The 27573-nt window shown below is 49.3% G+C and overlaps 1 protein-coding gene and 1 long non-coding RNA gene across 5 annotated transcripts in view; one reads left to right on the top strand and one right to left on the bottom strand.

Annotated features, from left to right (window-relative positions):
• The window catches only part of LOC102554857 (uncharacterized), a 63950-nt gene extending 37582 nt beyond the window's left edge, over positions 1 to 26368 (bottom strand). The window contains exons 1-2 of one of the 3 annotated variants that reach the window (XR_005503741.2): positions 25989 to 26368; positions 22797 to 22960 (exon numbers count right to left, since the gene is read on the bottom strand). This is a non-coding gene — a long non-coding RNA (uncharacterized LOC102554857). Of the gene's footprint in view, positions 1 to 1297; positions 2209 to 5221; positions 6159 to 22796; positions 22961 to 25988 lie in introns of those variants that run through there. The other 2 variants (XR_010065872.1, XR_010065873.1) reach the window with 2 other exon arrangements.
• Positions 25262 to 27573, top strand: part of Fgd5 (FYVE, RhoGEF and PH domain containing 5) — a 97498-nt gene continuing 95186 nt past the window's right edge. The window contains exon 1 of one of the 2 annotated variants that reach the window (XM_006236926.5): positions 25262 to 25516. In XM_006236926.5, the coding sequence (XP_006236988.1) occupies positions 25504 to 25516 (13 nt within the window). In that variant the 5' untranslated portion in view covers positions 25262 to 25503. The remainder of the gene's footprint in view (positions 25517 to 27573) is intronic. The other variant, NM_001108637.2, reaches the window with a different exon arrangement.

Raw genomic sequence — 27573 nt, forward strand, 5'->3', positions numbered from 1 at the left:
GTTAAGGAGCTTGGCTACCAGCTAAGCAGAAATAGTATTAGATTTGAGCAACATAGCATCCCCATATCTGTGCAATCTCCCAGTCCCCTGCCCAGCCTTTGGAAAGCACAGCCTAGCTGAGGCTTCTCTGCCCACTGCCTCCTAATTACCTCAATCAAGGAGAGAGGGTACTCCCTATCAGCTCCATCCCCCAGCTCAAAGAAAGCTCTGAGTTGCCCTAAGTCTGTCAATTCACATGTGGGAGACTGGGCTGTGCCCACTGTTGGTCCAGTTTGAAGGAAAGAAAATAGGAAAAGGAAGACAGAGGTCCTGAGGTGGAGAACAGGTGCTGGGGAATTACTGTGACTAGGTGCCCTGGGTCTTAACTCATCCTGCTATGGGCCCAAGCAGGGGGCTTCCAGCTGCAGATTATGGCCCACTAATGAGTTGAAAACTCCATTTGGAGGATGTGATCCCCATTTTGAAGACGATAGCTGGAAGAGGAAATGGTGTGGTGCATGTAGAAATGTGGCAGGCTTTACTTTCCTACCCTGAGTGTAATATCTGACACACAGGCTCTGAAGCACACATCACCCCTTGCCCCAGCCACGTACGTGTGTGTGTGTGTGTGTGTGTGTGTGTGTGTGTGTGTGTGTGTGTGTGTGTGTATGCGCACGCTCAGATTATTTAAAATGACTGTTGGTGGAGGACCTAGTTTACTATGAACAGTACCACCCCTGAGAAGGTGGTTTTGGATCACATAGAAAAGCAAGCTGAGCAAGTCATAAGGAACAGCCATTAAGCGGCATTCCACTATAGCCTCTGCTTCAGTTCCTGCCTCTGGGTTCCTGCCTTGAGTTTCTGCCCTGCCTTCCCCTGAGTGCTGTGGAATTGAGAGCCAAACAAACCCTTTCCTCCCCAAGGTGTTTCTCGGCATGGTCTTTACCAAGGACATAGAGCAAACTAAGAGTTTGTATGGTATATATATGCATGTGAGGGTGAGCACACAGTCCTGCATTCACAGAGGCCAGAGGAGGACATTGGGAGTCCTGCTCTATCTCGCTTGCCTCGTACCCTTGAAGACGAGGTCTCGATGACCTAAGTCAGGCCGTGGCCATTCTCCTGTCTCTACCAGACAGTGTAAGAGCTTTGAATTCAGCTCCTCAAGCTTGTGTAGCTGTTCTTCTGCCCGCTGAGCACCCAGGTCTCGAGCATGTAATGGTACCTCCTCACGTCTTTAAACTGTGCTTCCCTAATGGGTTTCTTTCTACAAGTCATTTGCCAGCTGCATCTCTTAAGTGCAGTGTCTCTTTAGGTGTTTGGTGTCTTTTGTTAATGAGGTTGTTGTCCCCTCATTATATGTATTTATATAATATATAGTTTATTATATACATTATATTATATATAATTATAGTATACATGTATTATATATGTAAAATATATATAGTACAGCATATTTATATGTAAACCTCCTCCCCCAGAGCTAGGATGGACCCAGGGATTGGCACATGCTAGGCAAGTACTCTATCACTGAGCTTTAAGCTCAGCCCCTCGACCACAGTTTTTTGTTGGATATATATTCTGTAAATATTCTCTTACAGTCTGTGGCTGTCTGCTCTTTTCTTTTCTGGCATTATATTTTGCAGAACAGAAGAATTTAAGTTTAAGTCCAGCTTGGCGACTCTTTCTTCCACGGGCCACCACATCTTTGCTGTTATAGCTAAAACAACAGTGTCATAACCAATATTATTTAGATTTCCTCTGGAGTTTTGTAGTCTGACTTTTTACACTTTGGCCTAAGACCCATCCCGGGTTAGGCTGTGCGACAAGCTTAAGTCCCATGCAGATTCACCGTTTGGCACATGCCTGTGTAACACACACAGAGCATACACATCACATCCCCTGTGCTCCTGTGTGAACCGCTGGCTCGCAGCTCGTGCGTGGCCTCAGCTACAGGTCTCTTCTTGTCTCACAGTCTGTTTGCTTGTTCTTCACCATGGCCACAGAGACTTGGTGCTGGCTGTGATGTAGTATGTGTTAAAGTCTGGGGTTGTCACCAAGCCTTGCTCCGTCACTTTTTTTCAGAAGTGGAAATTGAAACACCAAGATATTAAGTCATTTGCCCAATGTCCGCAGCCTTTCTCGTGGCCGGTGGGAATGCAAGCCGATGCAGCCACATGGGAAAGCACTAAACTCAAATCCTTTGACCACCCAGCTTGCATTTGGGACCTAGATTGAAACAGGAAATGAGGAAAGAGGAGAGAAAGGGAATAAGATGCTTGGTAGGTACTCTTGACTATCAGCCTCAGAGGGTTTCAGATGACTGGAAACAAGCATCTGGGCATGCCCACAAGGTGCTATTACCTATGTTAGGCTAACTGAGAAGACCTGCTCCAAATAAGAGTGACAGCACACCTCATGGTGAGGTCTACAGACTACGTGTAAGGAGAAAGTGTACACCAGCATTTGTTATGCCATTTTCCCTCTATGGACACGATGTGGCAAACTGTTTTCATGCCCTTTCTGAAAATGGGAGTGTTGCAACTTCCTGCCATCATAATAGATGGACGTTCCTTCATTAACTGGCTTTTGGGGCTTTCTTTTTGGTGTGTGTGTGTGTGTGTGTGTGTGTGTGTGTGTGTGTGTGTGTGTGGTATTTGAGAAGGTAGTTTCTACAGAAGATAACAATAGAATGTCAGGCTCCACTATATCCCTTGAAGCCACCAATGGTGCTGAGTAAGGTCGTGCCAAGCTGGCCACTTAAGCAGCAGCTAATTCCCCCAGGCTACAAGTTTGTTCTTTCTGAAATGCAATGTATTTGTGTGTGCTCCAGTGTGTGTCTCCTACCTAACCACAGCAATGGACCAGACAGGAAACCATCCCTTGTCCCGTCAGGAGAAAGACACTAGCATAAAGTATGATGTGTCCAGTATTGACAGGGGCTACAGGGTCAGTGAAGGGAGAGCCTGATTGAAGAGGTGACTTTTGAACAAAGCCCTGAAGAAAGTGAGAGAGGAGCCATGCAGACGTCTTAAGAGGAAAACCTTCTAAGCAAAGGTCCTGGCTGGGATGGGTTCATACTTGGAGCAATGACCAGACAAGGATTTTCCAGGTCTCAGAGGACAGGACAAAGGAGTAGGGGTTACTGAGGAAGAAGGAAAGTCATAAGGAAGCAACAGCCCTGGGGGCAGTCCTCGGGGTCCTGGAAGAACTTTTGCTCTTACTCCAGGGAGGAGGAACCACAGAGGTGCTGAGCAAAGAAGGGTCACAGCCAGAGTGGTTTGGACAAGGTCCCCACAGCTGCTATCAAGAATAGTGTCAGGCGATGAAGGCAGGGAAAGTGAGAAAATGTTCTAGAAATCTAGCTAATATTTCTTAACCAACTAGCTGTGAGGTGGGAGGGGGGAAAGGTGGCAGGCACGTCCTATGGTTTCTGGAGAAGGTTCTAGAATCCTGAGGAACATGGGATGCCAGGAGCTAGGGTTTGTATGCAATTGCATAAAAGGCTATAGGTCCCCCTGGAGAAGGACTAAAGAAAGGCTAACAGTAAAATTTTACCAAAGTCCTTCTTCAGGGGTATCTGGCCTTCCCTTCATTCTGGTCTGCAAGCTGGCTGAAGTCAGAAATTGCTTCACAGGCCAAGATTCCCGCTTGCCATAATCCAGTGCAGTCTTTCATCGGAGGATTTTTTTTCCTGCTTATATAGATCAAACAAAAATGCAGTAGGGTTCTTATCTACTTCACACATGGGAACATCACGACCAATTAGCCAGTTCCAAAGGTCCACGAGTCATGCCACCATAAAAATCACTTTGCCTGTTCGGACCATTATGGACATATGTTGCACATTACAATAACTAGGATCACCTGCCTTTGGTGAGTCAGTACTGCTAACTAGCCCCTGCCACTCGGGAACCAATTAAACCCATCACATTTAACTCATCCGACTGAGCAGCCGTGCCTTTGACCCTAAGGTCTGGCACAAAGGAAAGAGCACTGACTGCTTTTCCAGAGGTCCTGAGTTCAATTCCAAGCAACCACATGGTGGCTCACAACCATCTGTAATTGGATCTGATGCCCTCTTCTGGTGTGTCTGAAGATGGCTACAGTGTACTCATATACATAAAATAAATAAATCTTAAAAAAAAAAACAAACCAGTGTGCGACATATTTTGCTTATATGTCTAGAGGCAACTACTGATGGGCCCTGAGGAACATCAGTAGTGTTATGTCTAGCATCTCCTTCAGGGAAAGTCACTGCTGGTTTAGCAGAGAGTGAAGGATTAATTTCCTTAGACAAAGGTGGGAAAGGCAATAAGTACTTCTGGCATTGTGAATACGGGGGCATTTTCTGCTAAGGGTAGAAATGTCTTCTTCCTCAGGTAAGATAAACCCTTGAGAATCTGAGGTTCAAAGTTCGAAGCCTTAGTAGGTTCCACCCTTTAACAGTCTGGTCTTTAGCTGCCTACACTCTCCAAGGCTAGGACGTGAATATTCATGCAATTCATCCAATTTGTCTTATCACGAAGGCTTCAGTTTGATTTCTTTTGCAACTTGAGCTATAGATGCTGGAAAGAAGATGCTCTTCCTGGGCACACACGGAAACCTGTGGACTGTTTCTGTGCACCGGGAGCCAGTCTATTTTATCATTGAGTTCATTGATGTCCTTCACCGTAGTCTGAGATGCTAGACGCTGGCTAATTTTTATCAAAGAGCTCATTCCTTACTTATCTAGAGATCCTAAGTGTGACCTGCCAGTCTCATTGTTTATTATTATTATTATTATTATTATTATTACTATTATTATCATCATCGTCATCATCATCATCATCATTATCATTATTATTATTATTACAAATTGTTGAAATTTTTATGTACACAGTCCCCGAATCTGTTGTGTCTCATGGCTGGTGAATCAGGATAATATGTGCATCTGTCTCCTTGACTTTGTAAAACAGCTCACACCATGGGCTTTCAGTGCACTCCAAGCTCCCAGGAGAGGCGTCAGTAACTACAGGTATCAGCAAACTGGAAAGCCTGTACCAGATACTTTAAACAATTTATTCTTATACTTCTGTTGCTCTGGAACCACTTCTGGTGCCAAAATCTGTATTAGTCAGGATTCTCAAGAAAAACAGAACTGATAGAAAGAGCACAAACACACACGGGGACACACACACACACACACACACACACACACACACACACACACACACACAAAAGATTTATTAGTGTGGCTTACAGGCTGCGATCCAAGTTTTCCAACAATGGTTTTCTTCTGGTGGAAAGTTCAAGAATGCAGTAGTTTCTCAGTCTGTGACGTTGGATGTCTCAGCTGGTCTTCACTATAATCTCCAAGATTATAATGCTCTAACCTCCAAGAAGTAGGCTCTAACACCACTGAAGGGATGAAACTGCCGGCGAGAGTGAGAGCAAGCAGGCAAAGATCAAGGGTTCCTCCTCCTCCTGCTTCCTTCACATAGGCTGCCACCAGAGACAATCCCAGAGGCTGTGGCCCAGACTTAGGATGGGTTTTCCCATCTCAAAGATTCAATCAGGAAAACTCCCCTGACAGGTGATCCCGACCACTTGGGTTTTCGTTCATTCCAGATGTTGTCAAGTTGACAACCAAGAATAGCCATCACACCACCTTTGCCCTTGCAGTGAGCTGGGCTTGTTACACTGTTTCCAGGGTCTGGCCCTTTTAAATTTAGCTGCAGGAAAAAGTAGTTTGTGCAGGCCTGGACAATCAGCAACAGGAAAGTCATCCAAGGGGAGGGCTCAATGAATTATGGAGGTATTGTTTCCCAGCCTAAGGAGCCCGTGTTGCTGCTCTGAGCCCAGTGACCAGCCCGGGGCTGCAGGCTCAACACTGCTAGCTGGGTCAGGACAATACAATGTGGGCAGCGAAAGGCAAGAAAGAAAAAGAAGAGGAGGGGGGAGGGGGAGGAGGGGAGGAGGAGGAAGAGGAGGAGGAGAAAAAACAAAGCAGCAGAGGAAGAAAAATACTTGAAATTCCTTGTGTCTGGAGATAGAAGAACATTTCTAGAAAATCAACAACCAGGGAAAGGCTGCTGCTGTCCTGGGTGGTGGCCTCCTGGAGCAGGAGGAAGTTGCAAGCAATATTTTGAGATATTTTCAGTCTAGTGTGATGTCGATTGATTTTCCAAAACACCAGTAACCCCCTTCTGTAGGGAGGGCTGAAGTTGGACTGGGTCAAGCCAGAGGTGGGGCAGGGCAGGGTGTAGGACCAGCCTGGCCGTAAACAGGAGCTGACTCAGTTGGAGAGTTCCAGTGCTCTGGGTAACTGGGGTACAGCCTCCATAGCTCTAAATGTTTGTGTTCCAGGCCTCACCTTGGTGGGAAAAACCACAGATAAAACTGGGTCCTCTACACAGAAAGCCTACGACATAGCCAGGCATGCTTCCTCTCCCGGGGGCTGCTCTCTATTACACAGATAGTCCTGCTTCTGCAAAGCCGATGGGAAAGGCTGTCCTAAGGGAGCTGATGCTCTGATGAGGGGGTGTAGCATGCAAAAACGAATAGCCGGCAAAGCCTGCTGGGAGTGGAGGGCACCATGAGAAGGTAAAGCAGAGAGTAGGGCAGGAGGATGTTCCCTCTTCCCTCTCATCTGCCCTCCTGCCTTATGTCACAGCTCCTGCTCTGACACCTCATAGTTCCAACCATTCCAATGTCCTGAGATCTCCTTGCTCTAGGCTAAGCAGGACCAAATTCCTCAAGAGAAGCCCTTTTACCATTCTCAGGAGCTGATTTCTTGCCTGGAGGCAAGCAGGCCAACCATTTTAAGCCCCCTTCCTGTGGAATGCACCTACACAGGTCCCGTTTAGTATCTTAGCAGTTGCACACCATTGTCCCCTGAACTCACCAAGCTGATGTCATAAACGGTCAACCACCCTGATCAACCATCCCTCCATCTAGGACAGGGTGGGCTCACAGACCTAAGAGCTAGAATCTGCATTTGTCCTGTGATTTCTTCCCATGGCGTTCTGTCCACAAAGCTGGCAGATGTCTTTTTGACTCAGAAGAAGACCTCACATAAGAAAACATGAGCCAATATTCCCAACCCACGAAGAGAAATTGGTAATAAAAATGCAAAACAAAAATAAGGGGACATGGTCAAAGAACACGATGAGGCTGTTCCGTTGACACAGAGATGCTCACCGCTAATAAATACATGAGAGACCAGGCAGTTATAGAAATGCAAATTAAAAGAACAATAGGATGCCATTTTTCTCCCATCAGATTGTAGAAAATATGAAATATTGATGACACCCAGTACCAGCAAGGAGCGGGGCAGCAAGCAGTTTTGACACTGCTGCTACAATGTGAGCCATATAATCTTTGGGGACAGTCATCTGTATTAAAGTTTCAAGTGTTGTGTGCCCTGAAGTGATTCTGCAAAACTGTCTGCAGGCACAGAAGACACTGTGTGCAAGAAGCTTTGCCGGCAAAACAAAAGGGAGCACGAATGCATGGTGGATGCATGGTGTAGAGTGGCCACTGTCGCATCGGCACCAATGGACCTGCTGTAGAGCTCCAACAGTGTCTGCTGGGCATGCGCCTCTTCAAAGTCTCCTTGTCTTTGTCATATGTATGTAGTCATGTGTATATGGTATCTGCGCATGTGTATATTGGAATCTGTGTGGGCTCAAGTGTGTAGTGTACACGCACATGTGCTTGAGTGCTTGTAGAAGCCAAGGATTGATATCAGGTGTCTTCCTCAATCACTCCTCGCCTTACATTTACTAAGACAGCCAGCCTTTTGGCAAACCCAGGACTGATGAATTTGATTGGTCTAGTTAGCCAGCTTACCCTGGAGAACACTTGGCTCTGCCTCCCAAGAGCTAGGATTGCAGGGTGGCTGTCATTCCCACCCGTCATCTATGTGAGCTTCAGGGAGTCTGAACTCTGGTCCTCGTGCTTGGAAACAAGCGCCTTATACACTGAGTCATCTCCCTAGCACTAAAAGTCATTTTGAGCTCTGCCTGCCTAGCGGGAGCTTTACCTTGCTCTACCTTGCCTGAGTGCTCAGTAGCCCTTTCACTTGAACTAACAGGAATCCCACTGTTCACTGGACCTTGTGAGTTCTCCCTGCCACAGTTTTCATAGCTTCATTTTCTGTGCCTCACCCTACCTGTTTTGTGAGTGGAACCAGTTCCAGAAACTCTGCAGAAAGGCTGGGCCAGATTTTCTAATCCAGGGCAGCAGTCAGTTATTGCTTTGCATGCTAACTCTGGCCAGGGAAGGAATTCCCAGCAGGGCTATGCAGAACTGAATTCTAAAGCCTCTTCTAGGCTCTACTGTTAAATTTGATTAGTTGATGTCTGCTCTGGGCAAGCAAGGAGGAGAGGAGTGCTCAAGTCACTGCCTGGCTATGGACATGCTAGGTCCATATGTGCATGCCAAAATGTGCACAGAATCATTTAGGGTTTATTAACATGCAGCTCTGGCCTAGCAACTGTGGGCAGCCTGAGTGTCTGTTGTCCTGACAAGTCACAGGCCATGCCCTGTTGCCAGTCCTGGGACTACCCTTTGAGGACAAGAAACAGGATCTCAGAGCTGTCTTTTATAAGTACTTACTTGTCTCCTTCAGCATCCCACACATTTGCAAACAGAAGGGACTAACCCTGGCACATATCCAGTGCTTTTTTTTTTTAACTCTTAAATCTATCACAAGTTCTGATTCTTGGAATAGCCCAAGCAGGACTTGGTTGACCGGTGAGAAGCTGCAGGAGGGAGCGGAAAGAAATCACACCGGTTCCTCCTGCGACTCTCCCCCACCTCATCATCTCCTTTTCCTGGAACCAAATAGCAGCTAGAAAAGCTCCAGTTACTGCCTCAAAGTGCCTTGCTCAGTGCCATAAATAAGGCCTCAGCCTAGCAGGCCCCCTGCTGTTTCTGTGACATCTCACAGCAGGCCAGGGCTCCTAAAGCCAGGGAAGGAAAGAAGATGTGGGCAGACAGTGTGAGTTATGGGCTCCTGGAAGCCCATTAGTCACCCAAGCGAGGGAAGTTAACCCAAGCTTATTAACTCTAAACGTTTATTATTAACATTGATCACCCAGCAGACAGCACCCTCCCTCCCATGCCATAGCTGGCCAATTCATTGTGATGAAGGACAGGGATTCAGGCAAAGAGGCTCACTGCCCCAGTTTCTCCAGGAAATACAGAGGACGCAGAGAACCTCCATGGGGCCAGGACGTGTTTCTAATCCGTGATTCTGATTGCTGCTCATCGCCACCTTTGTGCAGACCCTAGACCAGGAGCTGGGGAGCCTTTAGATGTCATCATCAGCCACCAGCCTCATCAGCCAGGGCTGCTCATAAGGCCAAGGAATAAATAGTCTGACTGTGTGACTCTGTCACTCCGCAGCTGATGACTCTGTGTGCGTGTGTGTGTGTGTGTGTGTGTGTGTGTGTGTGTGTGAGACGAGACTTCTCTGAGAATCAGTTTGTCGGCTGCCTTCTATCAATCAATGTATGAGGTGCCTACTGTGTGCCGGGCACTTTTAGTCCCTAGGAGCCAGTAAGGATGAAGGCAGACACAAGGCGACCGGTGAAGATTAGCAGAGCCATCCCAGGCGGGGTGGGATGAACATTCTGTCCACACTGTGATCCAGAGTTACTAGGGGTGTTAGGACAGTATTGGCAGGGTGTCCATTCCAAGAAGATGGCACTTGAGCTGTGTGAGTGCAGCCAAGGAAAGATCCAGGCACACGGGAGCCCAGGCGGGAAGAACAGACAACAAGGATGAAGACCACAAATCAGGTAGAGGTGGCCCGTGCACTGTGATCATCGGAAAGAGCCCAGAGTGGTCCAGAGGCACGAGTGAGGAAAGGCAGATGGGATAGGGATGAGGGACAAGACAGGTACAGCACTTGGTTGGCCCTGGCGGGACTTGGAGCTTTATTCTCAGTGCAGTGGGGAGCAGCTGGAAACCGTGCAATTATCCTAACTGTCCCTTGATGCTCGTGACAGTAATGGACACTGGGTGTCTACCTCATTCCCCATTGCAGTGGCACCCACGAACAGCTGTGAGCATTTCCTGGGTGGTCAGCAGGTACCTTGCTGGAGTTATGTCCCCTTCTCTAGAGGGTGCATTTTGTGGGTCCATATGTCCCAGAGTTTCTAGGGAGGAAGCAGGTTCATAAGGGACCATAGCTTCTTCCTACCCTCCTGGTTCCTGTCTTTTCAGGGGCAGTTTAGTGTCTTTGTTTGTGGGACTCTGGATTCCTGGCTCCAGTTCTGTTCCTAGAGACCAGGACCAAACCCATAGGGGTTCAACCAACCAGTGAACATCAACGCTGAGCCCTACAACTCCATCCCTTTACCTGGAACATTCCTGACTTTATATCAGAAGTCATACATCCTAGGAAACCTCTAGTCTTGGCAGTCATGACTCTTGGTCACCCTAGGAAACAGCCACCCATGCATCTAACCAGCAAGTACTCCTTGGCCTGCCTTTCAACAGTAGAGCCAAGACCAGCTAGTATGGTCCTTGTACTGTTGCAGTCATGCTGTAGATGGTAACTCAGACCTATGTCTGGGGAAAGCCTCCTGAGGTAGAAAAAATGGACTGTCCCTAAGGAGGGAAATGGGCAGTGTGCATAGGGAAGGCATTCTGAGCTGAACTTTGATTGTGACAACTGATGGGCTCTGGCTGATCCTACTGACTAGCCAAGGCTTCTTCAGACCTCAGTTTTCTTACATGAAAAGCTCCCTCCATCAGAAAAAAAGGGCCCACGAAGACTACAGAGCACTTCAGGAGGAACCCTTTAAGGCTGCATGGATCATCCTCTGAGCTGACAAGCTCTGTCTTTGGTCCAGTGACCCAGTGACCCACTTCATAGACAAGGATGCTGCTTGGGGATTAAGATAAGTTAGGAGTTGCCTAGAGTCACACAGAGTAGAGCAGGATGAGGGTCCCAGGTTCCTCAGGCTCCACAACTGAGCTGTTTAAGTCTGCGGGACAGGAAGGCACCATCACCTCTGTTCTGCCCTTTTCCTCCATGCAGTCTCCTCTGTACCTGCTGTGAGGTGGGGGGACCACAGTCAGCTTGCCTGGCCTCACGACCTATCATCACCATGTAGAATTGTGTGACCCTGCACAAGTCACTCAGCCATTCTGTGCCTCGAGTTTCCCATGTGTCAGAGCTTTGAGCAGCTGGGTCCCTCAAAGGGTTGGTGGGAAGGCGAAATGAGCTGAGCCGGACAGAGCATTTAGAGCTTGGCATGGTCTCAACTAGAATTACTTTTTTTTTTTATTACTATGACTTAGAATAACGTAACATGTAACAGCAAAACACTGGAAACAATGTAAGGAGTCAGTAACGGGAGTCACTAAGTCAAGTAGGACTTGCCTATTTCAGGGGCTATCTTAGTAATCAAGATGGAGCAATCTTGGTGCAAAGGGAGACAAACGGACTTAGAAGAGTGCGAAGTCCAGAGCTAGGCGGACATGTGTGGAATCAGCAGATGGATGACAACAGACTCTGCAGGAAAGGATGTTGTGAGGTGGATGGTGCCGGGAAGCAGGATCTTCACAGGGAGGGACAATTCTGCAGGGCCACCGCACACCCTATACCTGCTCCTGTTTTGGCAACTTCTCAGCAGCCATTCCCCATCAGAACATTGGCTATGCACATGTGTGGGACAGTGAAAGACACTCTGGTTCCCGTTTGAGGAGGTTTGAAACCCCGGTGACCCTGAAGGGATGGTAGGCGTTTCGCCTGACTCCCAGGAAACCAGGCCAGTCACTAGCCCACAGCCCTCCATAGATTTGTGACCATCAGTCACATAAGGGCAACACTCGAAGCCCCTCCACAGGTAGAGGACATGACCACAGGTCATGTAGGCTCCAGACGGATCTCCATTATAATGAGGTACCTAAAGGCCTGGAGGCTTAGCCAATGAATTTCTCTCCCTGAAAAAGGTATTTAATCTCAGGCCCACTCTGAGAAGTGGGGTACGGTTTTACTCATCCACCTTCCACCATGGACTGACTCTTTTCATCAGGATCCACCATGGGGAACCACAGAGAAAGCCTTCACTTACATAGCCACTTACACCGCCACTAAGCTCAAGCTTACCACTCTCCAGTCAAGGACTCTTTCCTGAGGAACCAGCCAGAGCTCCCTGCTCTTTCACCCTTGGCCCCAGTTAGATCCAGCCCTGCAGGCCCCCCTCCTTTCTCAGCTCTTCCCTGGCATCCCATCGGCGCCTGGATGCCCAAGAGCCTGAGAACCAGACGGCCCTGGCCTCCTTGCAGACCCAGGGACCCCTGAGCCAGCTCTGGCTGTGTCCTGCTCTCAAACTGAGCTTCCCCGCCCCTGGAGTGGTGTCCCTCGGCTTCTCACAGCTCGGCAGCAGTGTGGGTTAAGCACCATCAAACTTCCCTCATCCTGCCTCCCTGAGCAGCCCAAGCCCTGTGGGAGGCGGGAAACGTTAATCCTACAACTGACACCAGTTATAATCCTATACACATGGACTGCCAGCTCCCAACACACATGAGAAATGGGGACAGCGAAGCTGTTTGTGGTATACACACTGACTACAAAGCTACATGAATTCTGTGGGGTTGGGACAGTTGTCCTCTTAGCGAAAAGAAAGCTATCCCTTTACTTTGATGTTAACTCCCTGTGACAGTTACGTTTTTTTTTCTTGTTGCTGCAACAAAATACCCCCTAAAACAAGACAAAACAAAGATGAGTTCAGAAAGAGTGCATTTATTTTGTCTCGGGGTTTAAGGGGATACAACCTGCCAGGACTGGGAGGCATGGCTGCGAGAGTGTGGGGTGACTGGCACCAGTGCGTCCACAGTCAGGAAGCAGAGAGAGGTGAATGCTGTGCTCATCTCACTTTCTCCTTTATATTCAGCCCAGGACCCTAGAACACAGGTGCCCTCCACATTTACGATGGCCCTTCCCTCCTGGTTAATCCTTTCTGCAAACATTTTCATAGACACACTCAGAGGAGTATTCCCATGGTGATTCTAAATCCTGTCACATTGTTCATGAAAACTAAGCCTGACACTCAACTCTCCTCCATCTGAGACCATTGCAGAAGGCAAATGACATTGAGACAAGTCGTCAGCATGAAGCCCCAATTTCCTTTGGAAAAAAAAAAAGGAAAACATGTTTTGTTGTCTCCCCTTCCCCCACTGCACAGTGCAATGGAAAAATAACCAAGGGAAATGTCACCCCACGCTTTCCTCGGAGCAGGGGGCTCCCACCACTGCGGCGCCATAAGGAAACTGAAGGCTGAGTGAGCAAAACATGTTTTCCTTCAGCAGGACGCCTGTCAGAACTGTGAGAGTCAATTATTGGAAAACAAAAATAAAACAAACCTCAGTCGTAGTAAACACAACCTTCTTGCTGAGAGCAGGAAAACAAAGGCTAGGGTTGGGGTCAGCGTGGGCCAGGGGGCCAGTGTACAAGACATCAGGAGGAGGTAGGAATCTGGGTTTGGGGAGATGCTGAGTAAAGCAGGTCCCTTGCAGAGCAATGGTTCTCAACCTTCCTAATGCTGCAACCCTTTAATATGGTTCCTTATGTTGTGGTGACTCCCAACTATAAAATTATTTTTGTTGCTATCTCATAACTTTACCTCATCATTTTTATTGGTTATGAATCATAGTATAAATCAGTGACATACAGCTCCAAGGGGGTCGCAACCCACAGGTTAAGAACCCGTGCTCTAGAGCCTGTCTTTACCTAATTGTGAATTCTATCTATCTTAGCCACAGCATTAGGGAGAAACATGCCATGCCATTCACCATGTATATCCACCCACACCTGCGCACATGCCTACACAAACGTGCATTTGTATGTGCGAGAGCGTATGTATACACACACACACACACACACACACATGCGCGCGCGCGCGTGCACGCATGCACATACACATGACACTAGCTTGCAAGTTAGAAAGAGTAGCATGTGAGCATATGCCTGACTCTTTTACCTGCTAAGCTCTGTTCCTAAGGAGAGTATCTGGTGCTTACTGAAGTACTAAGTGCCAGGAACTAGGCTGCAGCTGTTAAGTCACCAGTTTTCCTTCTCAGCACATGTGCAGTGGGTGGTAAAATGCCTCTACAGATGAGAGGCTTCCCAAAAGAAAAAGACTGAACTGGAACTCCTAGCTGATGGGTGGTGGAGCTGTGGCCCAGACCCCAGTGCCCCAAATTATCCCAGGATTGTCTGAAGCTTGCACTGTGTGAATTTCCAGTGGGTTTCTGAGCACCTGGTGGGGTCCACCATGAATGTGCCCTCCCCACACTCCTCAGGCAAAGTCTCTTCAGACACGGTGACAACTGGACCAGTGCCTGGAGATTTAATGACGTCTCCAGACAGGGCCCAGTTCACTTCTCTAAGTGTTCGTTTTGTGGGAGGGAAGCACAGCAATTAATGACACCCAACACACACACACACACACACACACACACACACACACACACACACACACACACACAGTTATTAAGCTAATGAAGGAGGTTTCTCCAGAGCAGTTTCCCTCACCATCAGTTCTGGCCAGCAGAGAAAGCTCACAGTCTCTGCTCCAAATGTGTTCATAAATCTGAGCTGTCTGCTGGCTCATCAAAGTGCACCCTTTTGGGCCACCACCTTCCTGGTGCTTTGGGGAAGGTCACATTGCCACTTCTCTCTTGCAAACCCAGCCTTTGAGAGAACAGTTAGCCCTGTGAAGATGTGAGTCTCCTGTCCCAGGGGAAGATTCAGCATTGGTGCCCATAAAAAGTTATTAGGCATAGACACCCCACCACCATCAACCCCAGCTCTTTGCTACACATGCAGGGTGTGCCTGGACCTTATCTCTAGATACACACCCTGTTATTGGCCATTGGGTTTTCATTTGATGGCCAGTTGAAATTTTAGGGGTACCCCTTAAGTCGCTGACTTTAGTGAACCCCATTGTTTCCCAGAGTTAACCTTCCCAGTGTTGTGTGGCAAAAATTTTCCTGGAGAGATACAGTACACATGTCTGTCTACTTACCACAGATAGGGAACCTTCAACAGACCAAATATGGATACCACCAAAGTTCACTTTGGTGAACCAATGCATTTTCCTTACAGGGGTAAGGGTAGGAGTTTACTTATAGGAGCAGAAATTACTCTACAAAGCTGTATCACCAAAGCTCACCCCAGCATAGGTGAGAGCTCACAAAACAGGGAACTTAGAGTACACTGCACAGCCTGCAGGAAGCTCAAAAGGTTGCAGAGTGCCCTTTCCAGGTGCCTCAGTTGGTCTAAACCTCTTCCAGGCAGCTCAGCTGGTTTCTGCTTCTTCCAGGATGCTGGTCTTGTCTCAAGAGTCACTTTTGAAGCTTTGCTTATCTGAGAGTCTGCTTTGCAGCTTGGCTCAGTTAGTCTGAGAGGAACACTCGGTTTTTATTGTTTACTCTAGTAGGGTGGGGCCTAGTGTTTCTGGTCAGTTTCAGGAACTTCCTAAAACTATTCTGAGTTGTTTACCTTCCTACAAAAGGAGCTTCCCTGAAGGATAGAATGTTTCAATCTCTAAAGAAACTGTTACACAGACATGAAGAACATTCTTCAAACAGAAAGTGTGCTACATCATCCTGAGGGAAGGGACTGTAGCAGTGACCTTGTCGACTCTTATAAAGCAAATCACCCTGTTCCTATCTATCTGCACAGCCCTGATGGTGAGTGGGTATGGTCAAAGGCAGGTACTAGTTTTCTTCTCTGAGTCTCATAATATCACCAAGCACAGTTCTTGGTGAGCATACTTTGCTATGGTTTGGCCTAGAAGCCCAAATGTTGAAGACTTGGTTTCCAGCTTTGTTGATGGGGAGGTGATGGGATCTCCAAGAGGTGGGGCCCACCAGGAGGCTTTCATGTCATTGAGGGTATGGTCTGGTAGATAGAGGAGCCTGGTCTTGTCTAGTTATTTCTTTCCCTCTCTGGTCATGAGGTGACTAGATTTTGCTCTGTTACACACTCCTGCCATAATATTCAACATATTGGGGACCTGAACCACTACTAGCTCTAGTCACCATCCTCCTTCTAAGCCAATTAATAGAAATTTCCAGAGTGGTGGAAAGCTGACTCACATAGAGACCGATGGCTCTGCCTTCCAAAGTGACATTGCTTTCCTGTCCCCACTATCTCCTCCTGAGAGCATGGCCTCCAGACAAAGGTCACCAGCCCCTTCAGGGGATAGAAGCCTGAGGTCAGATGTGTGTCTTTTGTTTCTCAAGCTTTACCAGATGCCACAGACACTTCTGCATGCTAGGTGCCAACCTTGGACTGTAGAGACAGCAGCAAGGAAGCCACAACCCTCTCTGCTAGGGTAGGCATTGTGCTGAAGAGACTGGCCATAGCCTGGTCTTACTCTCCCCTTATCCAGAGCCTCATGCTCATGGTTTTACTTGCCCTGAGTCAACAATAGTCCGAAACTGTAAAGTGGAAAATTCCAGACATGAACAGTTCCTATGTAAAATGAATAAATAAACAAATAAATAAATAAATTGATTAATTAATTAATTTTTGTGGCTCATTGACATACTTGGTATGTTAAATAAAATTAGTAGTGATTACTTCTCTCTTTCTCTCTCTCTCTCTCTCTCTCTCTCTCTCTCTGTATACCTAACTTGTAGATCTCTCTCTCTCTCTCTCTCTCTCTCTCTCTCTCTCTCTCTCTCTCTCTGAGTATACCTAACTTGTAGATCTCTCTCTTTCGCTTTCTCTCTCTCTCTCCCTCTTTCTGTGTGTGTATGTGTGTGTATACCTAACTTGTAGATCTCTCTCTCTCTCTCTCTCTCTCTCTCTCTCTCTCTCTGTGTGTGTGTGTGTGTGTGTGTGTGTGTGTGTGTACCTAACTTGTAGATGTATCTTTATTACAGGTGCATGAGAGTATTATGAAGTTTGGCACTCTCCGTGAAAGATCTTGGGACCCAAGCACACGGGCAAAGGGGAGCTACTGTCCACAGGTGAGCCAAGGGATGTTGTGCTTTCAAAAGAGGGTACAGGAAGGAGGAGACATGAGGCGATGAACCGGACACAGTTGGATTGGTGTGAGGGAAGCATCAGCGAGGTGGTGACATTGCACCCCCAGCAGGGAAAGGAGCCATCCTAACTGCATGAAATTTTAGGAAAACCTTTTCTAAGGGCTGGGAACAGCAGGTACAAAGGTCTAGGGGATGAAGGGGCCCAGCAGGATTGAGAAGAGACGGGGTTGGCATGGCTAGAGCCCAGAGAGGACGCTGGGTAGAGGGGGACAAGCTAGCTTAGGGTGCAGGGCCTTAGGGTCTGGTGGTCAGCATTAATCCTCAAGCAGCCCTTGAGCTGCTGCTTTGTGAGGCTTCAGTGCCTGCAGCTATCCTCATGATGTGATGTCCTTCCTGTGGCACCTAGCCTTTGAAAAGTAGTGAGTTCTGGCAGGCTGCACCAGGCAGGGAAGAGAGGCTGGGCTCCTGAGTAGTGACATGTTAGGGCCATGGCCTCCACTGACTCCCACAACATGTAGTTTGTCTTAAATTTCTGCAGGGTTCAAATTCTGGGCAAAGTCCTAGAAAAAAAAACACTTCTGAGGTTCCTAGTCTATGACTCTGAGCTGAATCTACCAGTGCCCACAATCAGAGAGCTAGCTTACCTGCCCGCCTTTTCTTTCCTTCCTTCCTTCCTTCCTTCCTTCCTTCCTTCCTTTCTCTTCTTCCTTTACCTCCTTATTTCCCTTCCTCTCTCCTTCCTCTTTTCTTCCCTCCCTCTCTCCTTCCTCTTTTCTTCCCTCCCTCTCTCCTTCCTCTTTTCTTCCCTTCCTCTCTCCTTCCTCTTTTCTTCCCTTCCTCTCTCCTTCCTCTTTTCTTCCCTCCCTCTCTCCTTCCTCTTTTCTTCCCTTCCTTCTTCCTTCCCTCTCCACTGATTCTAGCTTCCCCATTTCCACCATTTCCTCCCTCTCCCTACCCCTCCTTTCTCCCTGACTCACTTGAACAGGCTGTGTGGAGTGCTCTGCCCTTAGCCATACCTTAAGCCCTAATGCGAGTTACAATCCATACTTCTCTGCTCCAGCCCTAGGTCTTCCCATAGCTCCCAGAGGAAAAGCCAAAGCCCTTACTCATCTCTTTCTCTTTTCCTCTCTCCCTGTACCCTGTTGTGTCTTAGAGAGTGCAGGCCCTTCTCCACATGGCGGTCCCATATCCTCACCGTCCCCTCTCCTAGTATGCTCTCTGTGGGTTTCCTTCTGCAGCAGCTGATAAGGCCTTGCCATACCCCAGCCCCCATCACTGAGACTTAGATGTCAGATCCTCAGACATCTCTTACTGTCCTGTGTGCGGACTCTTTCCTTGGGCCTCCCCCGAGCAGAGAAGCAGAAGGCAGTTAGGATCAACATTTATGAATGATACCTGCATATGTTGCCTCTGTCCATGCTCCCAGCAGTCCCTTGAGGTGGCCACTCTTTCATAGGACAAGAAACTGAGTTCTGAGAAGCCTAGGCCACTTGCTCCAGGCACACAGCAAACAATGGGCCAACAGTTAGAATAAGTAACCCCCCCATGTGCCATGTCAGGCCTCATAGCTGTCTCCTGTGGCCCTCAGTTATTGTGTGCCCTGGCCTTAGCTTGTCTTAGTGTTGTCCACTGGTTATAGACTCCCAGTTCCATCTTGCCCTCAGAATGGCCATGAGACTGGAGAAGGTCGCTGGGGCTGACTCCCAGATGCCTATTTGCGCCATACCCAGAGACATTAGTAAGAAGTAGCTGCAAGCCAGGCCTGCCCTGGGAAGGGTTAATGTGGCCTCTTTGTCCCGCAGTTGCCATGGGGACAGTTCCTGTCCTCCAGGAAGCAGGGAGAGCAGTTTCCTGTTTTGAAGAAGGCTTGAGTACTGTTTTCCTCCAATAGGCCTGCCCAGAGAGGGACAGGAAGCCTAGGGCCTGGCTGCCCCTGCTGTGGGTGTGTGGTGGAGTCATGCCCACGCCTGGCCAGCCAGGAGGGGCGGTATATGGAAACTGAGCCTCGGGAAAAAGCCAACGTGGCCAGCACCAGTGCAAGGAAAAAAAGCCTGGCCGGAAGGGGGTGGCCACTTCCTCCACAGACCTTGAATCCCACCCAGTGATAAAAACTCCAATCTGGACCTGCCCAGCCCCCAACCCCCTCCTGCCCAGAGCTCCGCCTTGCCCTGGAGATCAAGCAGAGGGCCTACTGGACAAACACTAAGTCCCCTGCCTGCCCTTTGGGCCCAAATGCACCTCATCTATACACTGACTACTCCAGCTTCCCATCCCTGCCCTATTTGGCAACCTTTCCTTGCCATGTAAAAGATTAAAGCCCTACCTCACACACGTACACCCCAAGCCTTCCCAGAATGCATTTGAGCACCTATACTACAAGATAGGGTTTCTAGAGTTGGGGTTTAACAGTTCCATGGCTGCTTCCACTTCATGATGTCACTCCACCTCCAGACATGCACCTTCCCGGCCACACTAGCACCTCACAGCTTTTTACTACTTTAGTCTGGATACGCCAATCCTTCTCTGAACGCTCTAGGGCTCCCTATCACCTGCAGGGTAAAATCCCAACTGTCTATTCCTGGGCAGCTTTCTTGGTGCACATCTCCTGCTGTGGCTACAGCACTGGGCCTTTCTGCCTTCCACTTTCATCTCCTAAGTGTTGGATCCCACTGGGACCCTCATCTGGAATGGCCGCCCTACTCTGTCTCCTAGGAAATGCCATGTGGTGTTTAAGACCAGTCTAAAGCTGCCTCCACTCCAGCCCCTTAAGTTCTGTCCAGTCCCAGCTTTCAACCCAACCCACTGAGTCCCCAGTAGCGGGCCCCAGTCCAGGTTGAGCACACTTTGGAGCAATCCAGAGCCTTCTGGCAGAGAAGGGAGAAGGTATTACTCACCTACTGTTTGCCTGATACAGACTCATTGGTCCATTTCACAGAGGGAAAAACTGAGGGCAGAGAGGGAAGGTGAGTTGTCCCAGGACCACAGAACCTGTGGCTGTGGGGTCTGGGGGACTCCAAGTCTCCTGTTCCTCTCTGGATCCAGGTCAGCAAAGGGGTGTGGAGCTGCCCCTGCTGAAACTTCAGGTGCACCCTCCAATATCTGCAGCAACAGAGGGAAGGGATGTCCTTGCTAAAACTCTGTCCCTGCTGGTAGGTATCTGACTTCCCTTTCTCACTCTGGAGCCAGGAAGGCCGATGATGCCACAGCCTGCAGTCAGGCCCTGGGAACAGCAGTCTAGAGCAGTGGTTCTCAACCTTCTTAATGCTGCGACTCTTTAATACAGTTCCTCATGTTGTGCTGACCCCCAACCATAAAATTATTTCATTGCTACTTCATAACTGTATTTTTGCTACTGTTATGAACCATACCTGATTCAGGTGTAAATATCTGATAGGCAGGGTATCTGATATGTGAACCCTGTGAAAAGGTCGTTGAACCCACACAAAGGTGTCGTGACCCACTTGTAAGCCAGAGGAATTTTTATTTCACAGATGAACACTACCTGTGGTGACAGAAGACATACCTCAGAAAAAATGGAAGCACAGGGGACCCTGCCATAGGTCTAGGAGGCAGAGGAGGCTGATGGTGGGGACTCTTGGTGGGGGAGGGAGGTTCTGTCTTGGCAGGAAATGAAGTCAATTGTTACCTCCTCTCAATGAGGACAGGAAGCAGAGCCCAGGTCAGACCCTATATCTCCTGCTGTACTTCCACAGTGCCCTCTACCTCCACCCTCAACTGAACCCATGCTAGTATACAGAAGGTGCTCAATAAATGCTCATTTCTGTCCCCTGGGTGTTATGATTGCCATTGTTTCCCAGTCCCATCTTATCTGTAAGCATTTATGAAACATCGATGATATACTAGACATTTACATGGCCCTAATCACTTATTGGGCACTGGATGGGGAAGGTCCAATGTCAGAATCAGGTGTTTAAAAGCAATCCTCAAAATTTGGGCTTAAGCTTTCCCACTGAGCAGCTGTGTGCCGTGCCCTCTGAGCTGTGGTAGCCTCTTGTGTAACAGAAAATACTGGCAGTTCCTTCCTTTCGGGGGTCATTAAAAGGCCTTCGTAAGTTAGTGTATACACAATACACAAAACAGGTCCTCAGCAAATATTATTTTCATGTGAGGAAACTGAGGCTCAGTGAGTGGCCTGGGTTCACCCGAAGGGTTCCACTGACTGTCTGGAAGGCTTGGTGACAGATACACTCCTGTGTATAGAAAGCCTGAGTGCTTGTTTATCTATGGAAAATGACCCAAAATGCCTTAAGACCTACTTGTCATTGCGGGGGCTGCAGGCGGTGGCTTAGGCAGCTGGATCTCAGAGCTTACTTAGGATCTAGGCTGCCATGAATATGTTATAGATCTTAGATTGTCCAAAGATAGAAGGAGAAGAAGAGGAGGAAGAGGAGGAGCAGGAGGAGGAGGAGGAGGAAGATATAGAAGAGGAAGAAGAGCAGGAAAAGGAAGAGAAAGAAAAGGAAGAAGAGGAAGAAGAACAGGAGGAGGAAGAGGAAGAACAAGAACAAGAAGTCCTTGCTACTGTGGAGAGTGTGTGGAACAGGGATAAAGATGGGAGGCATTGATGGGAAGAAGGGGGTCCTGGGATCTCAGAGGGTCCAGTAGGAAGATTGGACTCAGGGGAACCATTATGGCACAGTAGGGTCTGAATGTCACCTGCTGTGGGGGATGGGAGTCTATGTTATTATTAGCACTGTGTCAGAGAGCATCTGACAGTTATCCTGGAGTTCTGGTGGGCACGGAATGCCTGTGACCTGCCCCAGGGCCTGGCTGGGTAGACAATCAGGTATGCTTAGAGAAGGCCAGGAGGGTAAGAAGGAGGATGGGCTTAAGATTCTGGCTCTGATCTGCCAAGGTGACTTGAATGGAGGAGGCAGAAGGCAAGTGGTAGGCACAAGCCTGGGAGCTACACTGACTTAGATCCAACTCCGCCCCAGCTTTGCATCCTGGGTGCAGGCTGGCTGCTGCCGCTCTGTGGCTCTGTGTCATTTCCTCACATGCACAGTGGGGAGAGCTATAGCTAACCCTTTCTGCAGCCATGAGAAGGATGCAGGATGGAGAGGGTCGAGCATAGAGTCACAGCATCAGTTACCACTCTCATGGGCTCACCCAAACGACACTGTGGGTGTCCACCCCAGTTACTTCTGCACCCAGTCCTCTCATCTCAGACCTTTTACCTGACTGTTACTTGGATGTTTCAGAGCCATAGACATGGCTCCTTTGGAACCCCTCGTGATATGACACTCCTGCAGAGTTGGGATGCTTTGTCACTAGAAGGTCCAGAAAGGAAGAGTGGGAGAGAAGGAAAGAGGAACAGAAAGAGGGAGCAGGAAGAAGTCTGCAGGAGACTGAGCACCCTGTAGGCAGCTGCCTTCAAGGTGTCGCTGGTGCCCTCCCAAGCTCCTTTACACAAGTGGGGACAGAATCGTACTGGCCCATACCTTTAATCCCAGCACTTAGGAGGCAGGGTTTTATAGAGGCATGCCTTCTCTAAGCATACCTGATTGGCTACCCAGTCAGGCCTTGGAGCAAGCCACAGGCATTCCAAGCCCACCAGAGCTCCAGGGTAACTGAGGCAGCAGATGCTCTCTGGCGAGGCGCTAATAATAAGAATACAGACCCCATCCTCCACAGTAGGTGACTCTACTTTCTGAGCTTGAGATCAGACTGCTCTACAGAGTTCCAGGACAGCCAGGGATATGGAGAAAAAGCCTGTCTCAAAATAAATAAATAAAATAAAAACAACAAAATAATCAAAACTTAAAATTAAAATAAAAAAGAGAGAAGAGACTGACCATTCTTTAAGCACTGTAGCTTTCCATCTGTGAAATGGGGATGCTGTCGCCGTAGGATTCTTGGGAAGAATTCACTCCTCAAGGCTCAACCGGTAACCACAGAGCCATCATCCTGGGCAGGATGGTTGCAGAGCCATAGCAAAGGCTTTGGAATCCATCTTCTCCTGTGAGGAAAAACAAAGGAGTTCAAGTCTTTCCCTCACAGCCTGTCACTCCTCCGCAACCACCACCCTCTGCCTGCAGGTGAACTAGTTGAATCCTGTGAGGTTTTCCCAACTGGCCTTGGGGCTGTGCTCATAAATCCCACATCCAACAGTGTCGGGTCGGACTTATCAAAGCTTAGCAAAGCATCTGGGGATTTTCCTGCCCCCACCCTGACCCCCTCCCCATAAACCCCAGAGCAAAATCAACAGTAGAGGTGGCTGGACAGGAGCCTCCCTCCTGCTCCGCTCAGGCTACGCTCTTGGGCTTTTACTGCTTATTCTACTGCCTTCTTTTTTTTTTTTTCTTTTTGCATCAAAGGATTTACCTGCTCACTCGCTTCACATACCTTCAATCATAGATCTCCTCACCCTCGCCAACACCGCTACCGCCTTCCTCGGTTCCATCCCTACAGGATCCCCACCACTCAGCTGACCGCACTACCATCAACTTCCTTTCCACCGTGCAGAGCACCTTCAAGCCTCCATATCTATACAGTCTCCAGCTCTCTCCACAACCTAAGCAAATCGACCAGCTCTATCACACACCCTCCTCGTCACCCTAACCGACTACCATCCACCCTTCCTGCCATCTCTATCTTTTAACCACTCCCACATCCTCTGCCCCTGTCCACCGCGTGGTCGTCTCGACTACTTACACCACTTGGCCCAATGTCTCCACCATCACCTGGAAAAGCACAACCATCTCTGTCCCGTATACCCTCTCCACTGTCACCACCCCTCCTTCCCATCACCTTGACCATCTTCCTGTCTCAACTCTGCCACTTCCACCACCGTTATCGCCTCCTCCATCCCCACCTCTACCACCACCAGCTCCTTCCCCTCTTACCTGTTCACCACCTCTGCCTCACCTAGTCTGCCACCCACACTGAGAACGAGTCCTCCATCTTCGCCATGGCTTCTGCGATCACTGCTACCACCTTCTCCACCTGGGGCATACCACTACTGTCCTTCTGTTTCACTGTGATGTCCCCCTTCACTCCTAATATCACCTCTGTCACCTCCATTTCCACCACTGTCACCTCCATTTTCCCCAGTTAACCACCACGCACAGAGTCATCGAATCTACCAGGGACTGGTAACGAAATCCAGGCAGAGATTTTCTTTCTCTGTTGCTGTTGTTGATTTTTTAAGTCATCATCTATTTAATGTTAGCCTGTGTCAGGGGGAAAGGCATCCAAAGCCATGGTGGATGCACATGTGGAGGCCAGAGATAACTTTCGGAATCTGCTCTCTCCTTCCACTTCCTTCCAGGGGCTGAACTCTGATTTCCACACTTACTCGGAAAGCTCTTTACCCACTGAGCCATCTCGCTGACCCCAGACATAAATTTTCTATTCCAGAGTCAAAAGTATTTCTCCAAGGGCTGGAGGCTTAGGTGTCTGGTGTGGTGGCTCTGGGATGAAAAGGTCATTTTTAAGATTCAAATTCAGTTCTTAATTGTACAGTAGGGAAAACAGAGGCCATTCAGGGACAAGCCCACCCCGACTGATCCTCCTCCAACGTGTCAAACCTTTTCATGCCTCAAGTTCCCCTAAGTAATTTCCTTCACCTCTTGTTTGGTTGACCCCTCTTACTGGGTGGCCTCCTTTGAGCTCCAGTCCCAAGTAGCAGGACTGTGTATGTCAGACAGGGCTCCCTGAGGGCCTAGGCATCTATGTTACCATTAATGGGCAGGACCAAGGAGATACTGGGCCTCTGTACGGCGTGAATCAAGCCCCCTCGGCAACCAGATATCGCTTTTCAGCCATCTCCAAGAGATGATGGACAGCGAGACAGCCATACTCTGCAGCTCAAGGGTACAGACTTTGGCTTCCTCAGAAAGTCCTTGCAGTTGCTCTGATTCTGAGTCCGGTGCCAGGCGAAAGAATGCGCATTTCGCACACTCCCCATGGGTTCTGGCGGTGGGGAGCCTCAACTGGGCTTCCTCACAGCCAGGGTGCTATGTATGATGTTTGTTGGTTTAATTCGTCTTCTGTCCCCAACGACCTCCCCATTTGAGCTCCATGAGGACAAGAACTTGTGGCTATAATGCTCCGTGGTCACCCAGCCCAGACTGAATGAACATCCAAATCTGAAAATAAAGCGATAGATGGTCTCTGTCCCTAAGCTTTGTACAGCTCCTTTGGTCTCCTTGATCATAGCCCCGGCCCCTTTAAGTGTGCGTGGGGACGCCGGGACCCTTGGTCTCTGACAGCACAGAAGAAAAAAAAAAAAAAGGGAAAAAAAGCGCCTTCCTCTCAGGAGCGGGAGGAAACATCTAGGAGCGGGCGGAGGCGCGGCCGGAGCCTGGAGCCCCGAGCTTGAGCGGACGCCCCGCCCAACCCGAGCCCCGCGCCCAGCGCCCCTCGCCTTACCGCGGAGTGCTGCGCCCGGGGCGGGCCGGGCCGGGGCGGGCGCGGGCGCGGTGGACTGGGCGGCAGTGGGACTCCGACAGACGGACCCGCACAGCACGCAGCGACCAGCCTCCGGCTCCGCGGTGGAAGATGCACAGAGCAGGTAGGAGCCCGCGCCACCTTGGGCGCACCGGCGGCAGGCTCTGCGAGTGGAGCTTGCGGGACCCAGGGTTCCCTCTCTAGCAACCCAGAGTTCGGGTGTTCTGTCCCACGCACCCCACCGTTGTCCCCGAGGAAGGGTCCCCTTAGAAACCGAGGACACCCCTCCTCCCAAAGCGACCTAGTCGTGTCCCCCCAGCCCCCACTCCTTCCTCTTCTGTCCTTTGAGTCCCAGCAGGTTCTCATTCACCCTTTGGTGGCTGCTCTTGGCTCCGGGGCGCCGACGCCAGATTCTGTTCTGGCACTCCAGCGCCCGACACACCCCACTCTGCCATCAGACACCCACTGGGACTTCCTTGGTTGAGTTAGGAAGCCCGAGCTGTCCCTCTAGATGCACCCCTCTTAAAACCCTCTGCCCTGGCTCCACTACCGGTCCGAGGCCCCGTTACTCCCAGGACCATCGGCGTCCCTCTTACCCACTTCCCCCCTCGCGTCTCAGTCTGTGAATCAGACTTCACCGGGTCAGGGATTCCGGGAAACACAAAAGTATTCTCAAAGAAATTTAGCAATCTCTGTTGAGGAGTGCCATTTAGCAGATTGAGAGAGTGAGCCTCAGTCAGATGGGCGGTGCCTGGAAACTGGATTCTCAGCTGCTGTGCACAGGAAAGTTCTCGAAGATGAGAGTGTGCTGGGTAGTAATTCTGAGACCTACCTGCTCCATGCAGTTGCGCCCTGTTTTCTTTTACTGCTATCATTGAGCAGAAAAGGAACCCCTTCCTCACCAAGCACCCTGTTCAATGCCACACTTCCCAACACACATCCCCAAAGAAACAGGAAGCCACCATTTTGACTGTCTTGGAACCATATCCTGCTGCTGTAACTGCTGCTGCTGTTGGTGGTGGTGATGTGTGTGTGAGGGGCGGGGGTGGGGGCAGTTGGGACTTTTTCTTTTTAAGAGTGTTTTACTGAAAACAGTCATTGTCTTGGGAGCAAGGTGCGGCAAGAGACATTGGGCTGGTCTTACAACAGACTGTGGAGTAGGGCAGCCACCTCCCTATGTCCAGGCATTGGTGTTGCTGAGGGTGCAGGCATCTGGTAATTAATGTGAGTCACAGAATTGGGGCGGGGGCGTGTGGCAAAAGGAGGAGAGTCAAGGTATAGGAGTGGAGAAGCCTGGAGCAGGGTCCCAGGGGCTGGCTATCCACTGCTGTCTGGGGAAGGTGGTGGTCTGGACAGAGCTAGGCTGGCTTTCCCCACTCTCTTAACAAAACAGCTTGGTAACAATGGGGAGAACCAGTCCCGCTTTCCCAGATTTTCCTGCATGAAGCTGGAGCAGGCCCTCCTGTCCTACAAGTCTGGAGGGTGGAGGGAAACAGAACAGATTTAGATGTAGATTTGGCCCCAGGAAGCCTTTGCAGCAGGCACTTTTAGATCTAGCTGTCTGGTAGTTTGTCTCTATAGACAAGATTTCCTTTTCACTATGATAGCCTTCCGTGGTGACCGGTGGACGCCATGCTCCCTGCCTCCTGATCTCATACTCCAGGAGCCCCTGGGGCTGGATCTCAGAGCTACCAAATGCTTATGTGACCTCGAGCAGTTTCTTAACTGCTGTCCCTCAGTTTATCTAGCTGACAAAGATCCGTCTCAGACTTGTCACTATTAACTAACAATAAAGTGAGCGGAACAGGGTCCGTCATAAGAGACCACTAACACTAACCTGCATTCCCCAGGAACTTCTAATGGGCTAGTCAACACTACCATGTATTCTTTCTGTCAGTCTAGTTAACATCAACAGCAACCCGATGATGGAAACTTGAGCTATACTGACCTGTTCAGGGGCCAAGACAGGATCGAAACACAGGCCATCCAGTTTGAGAGCCATCTTGTTTTTAAATCCAGGCCCAACTTGGCACATGGGGGATGTTTGCCTCTTGACATTGTCAAGTGTATTGTGTCTGTTAATTTCCTCGAACTCTCAATAGTTCCATGAAAGGGGGAATAGTTCTTTCTTTGCCCAGAAAGGAAGCAGTGGCTTCCAGAGGCAGGGGATGTATGTGTCTG

Source organism: Rattus norvegicus, chromosome 4 (assembly GCF_036323735.1).
Source record: "Rattus norvegicus strain BN/NHsdMcwi chromosome 4, GRCr8, whole genome shotgun sequence".
NCBI classification, from domain to species: Eukaryota; Metazoa; Chordata; class Mammalia; order Rodentia; family Muridae; genus Rattus; species Rattus norvegicus.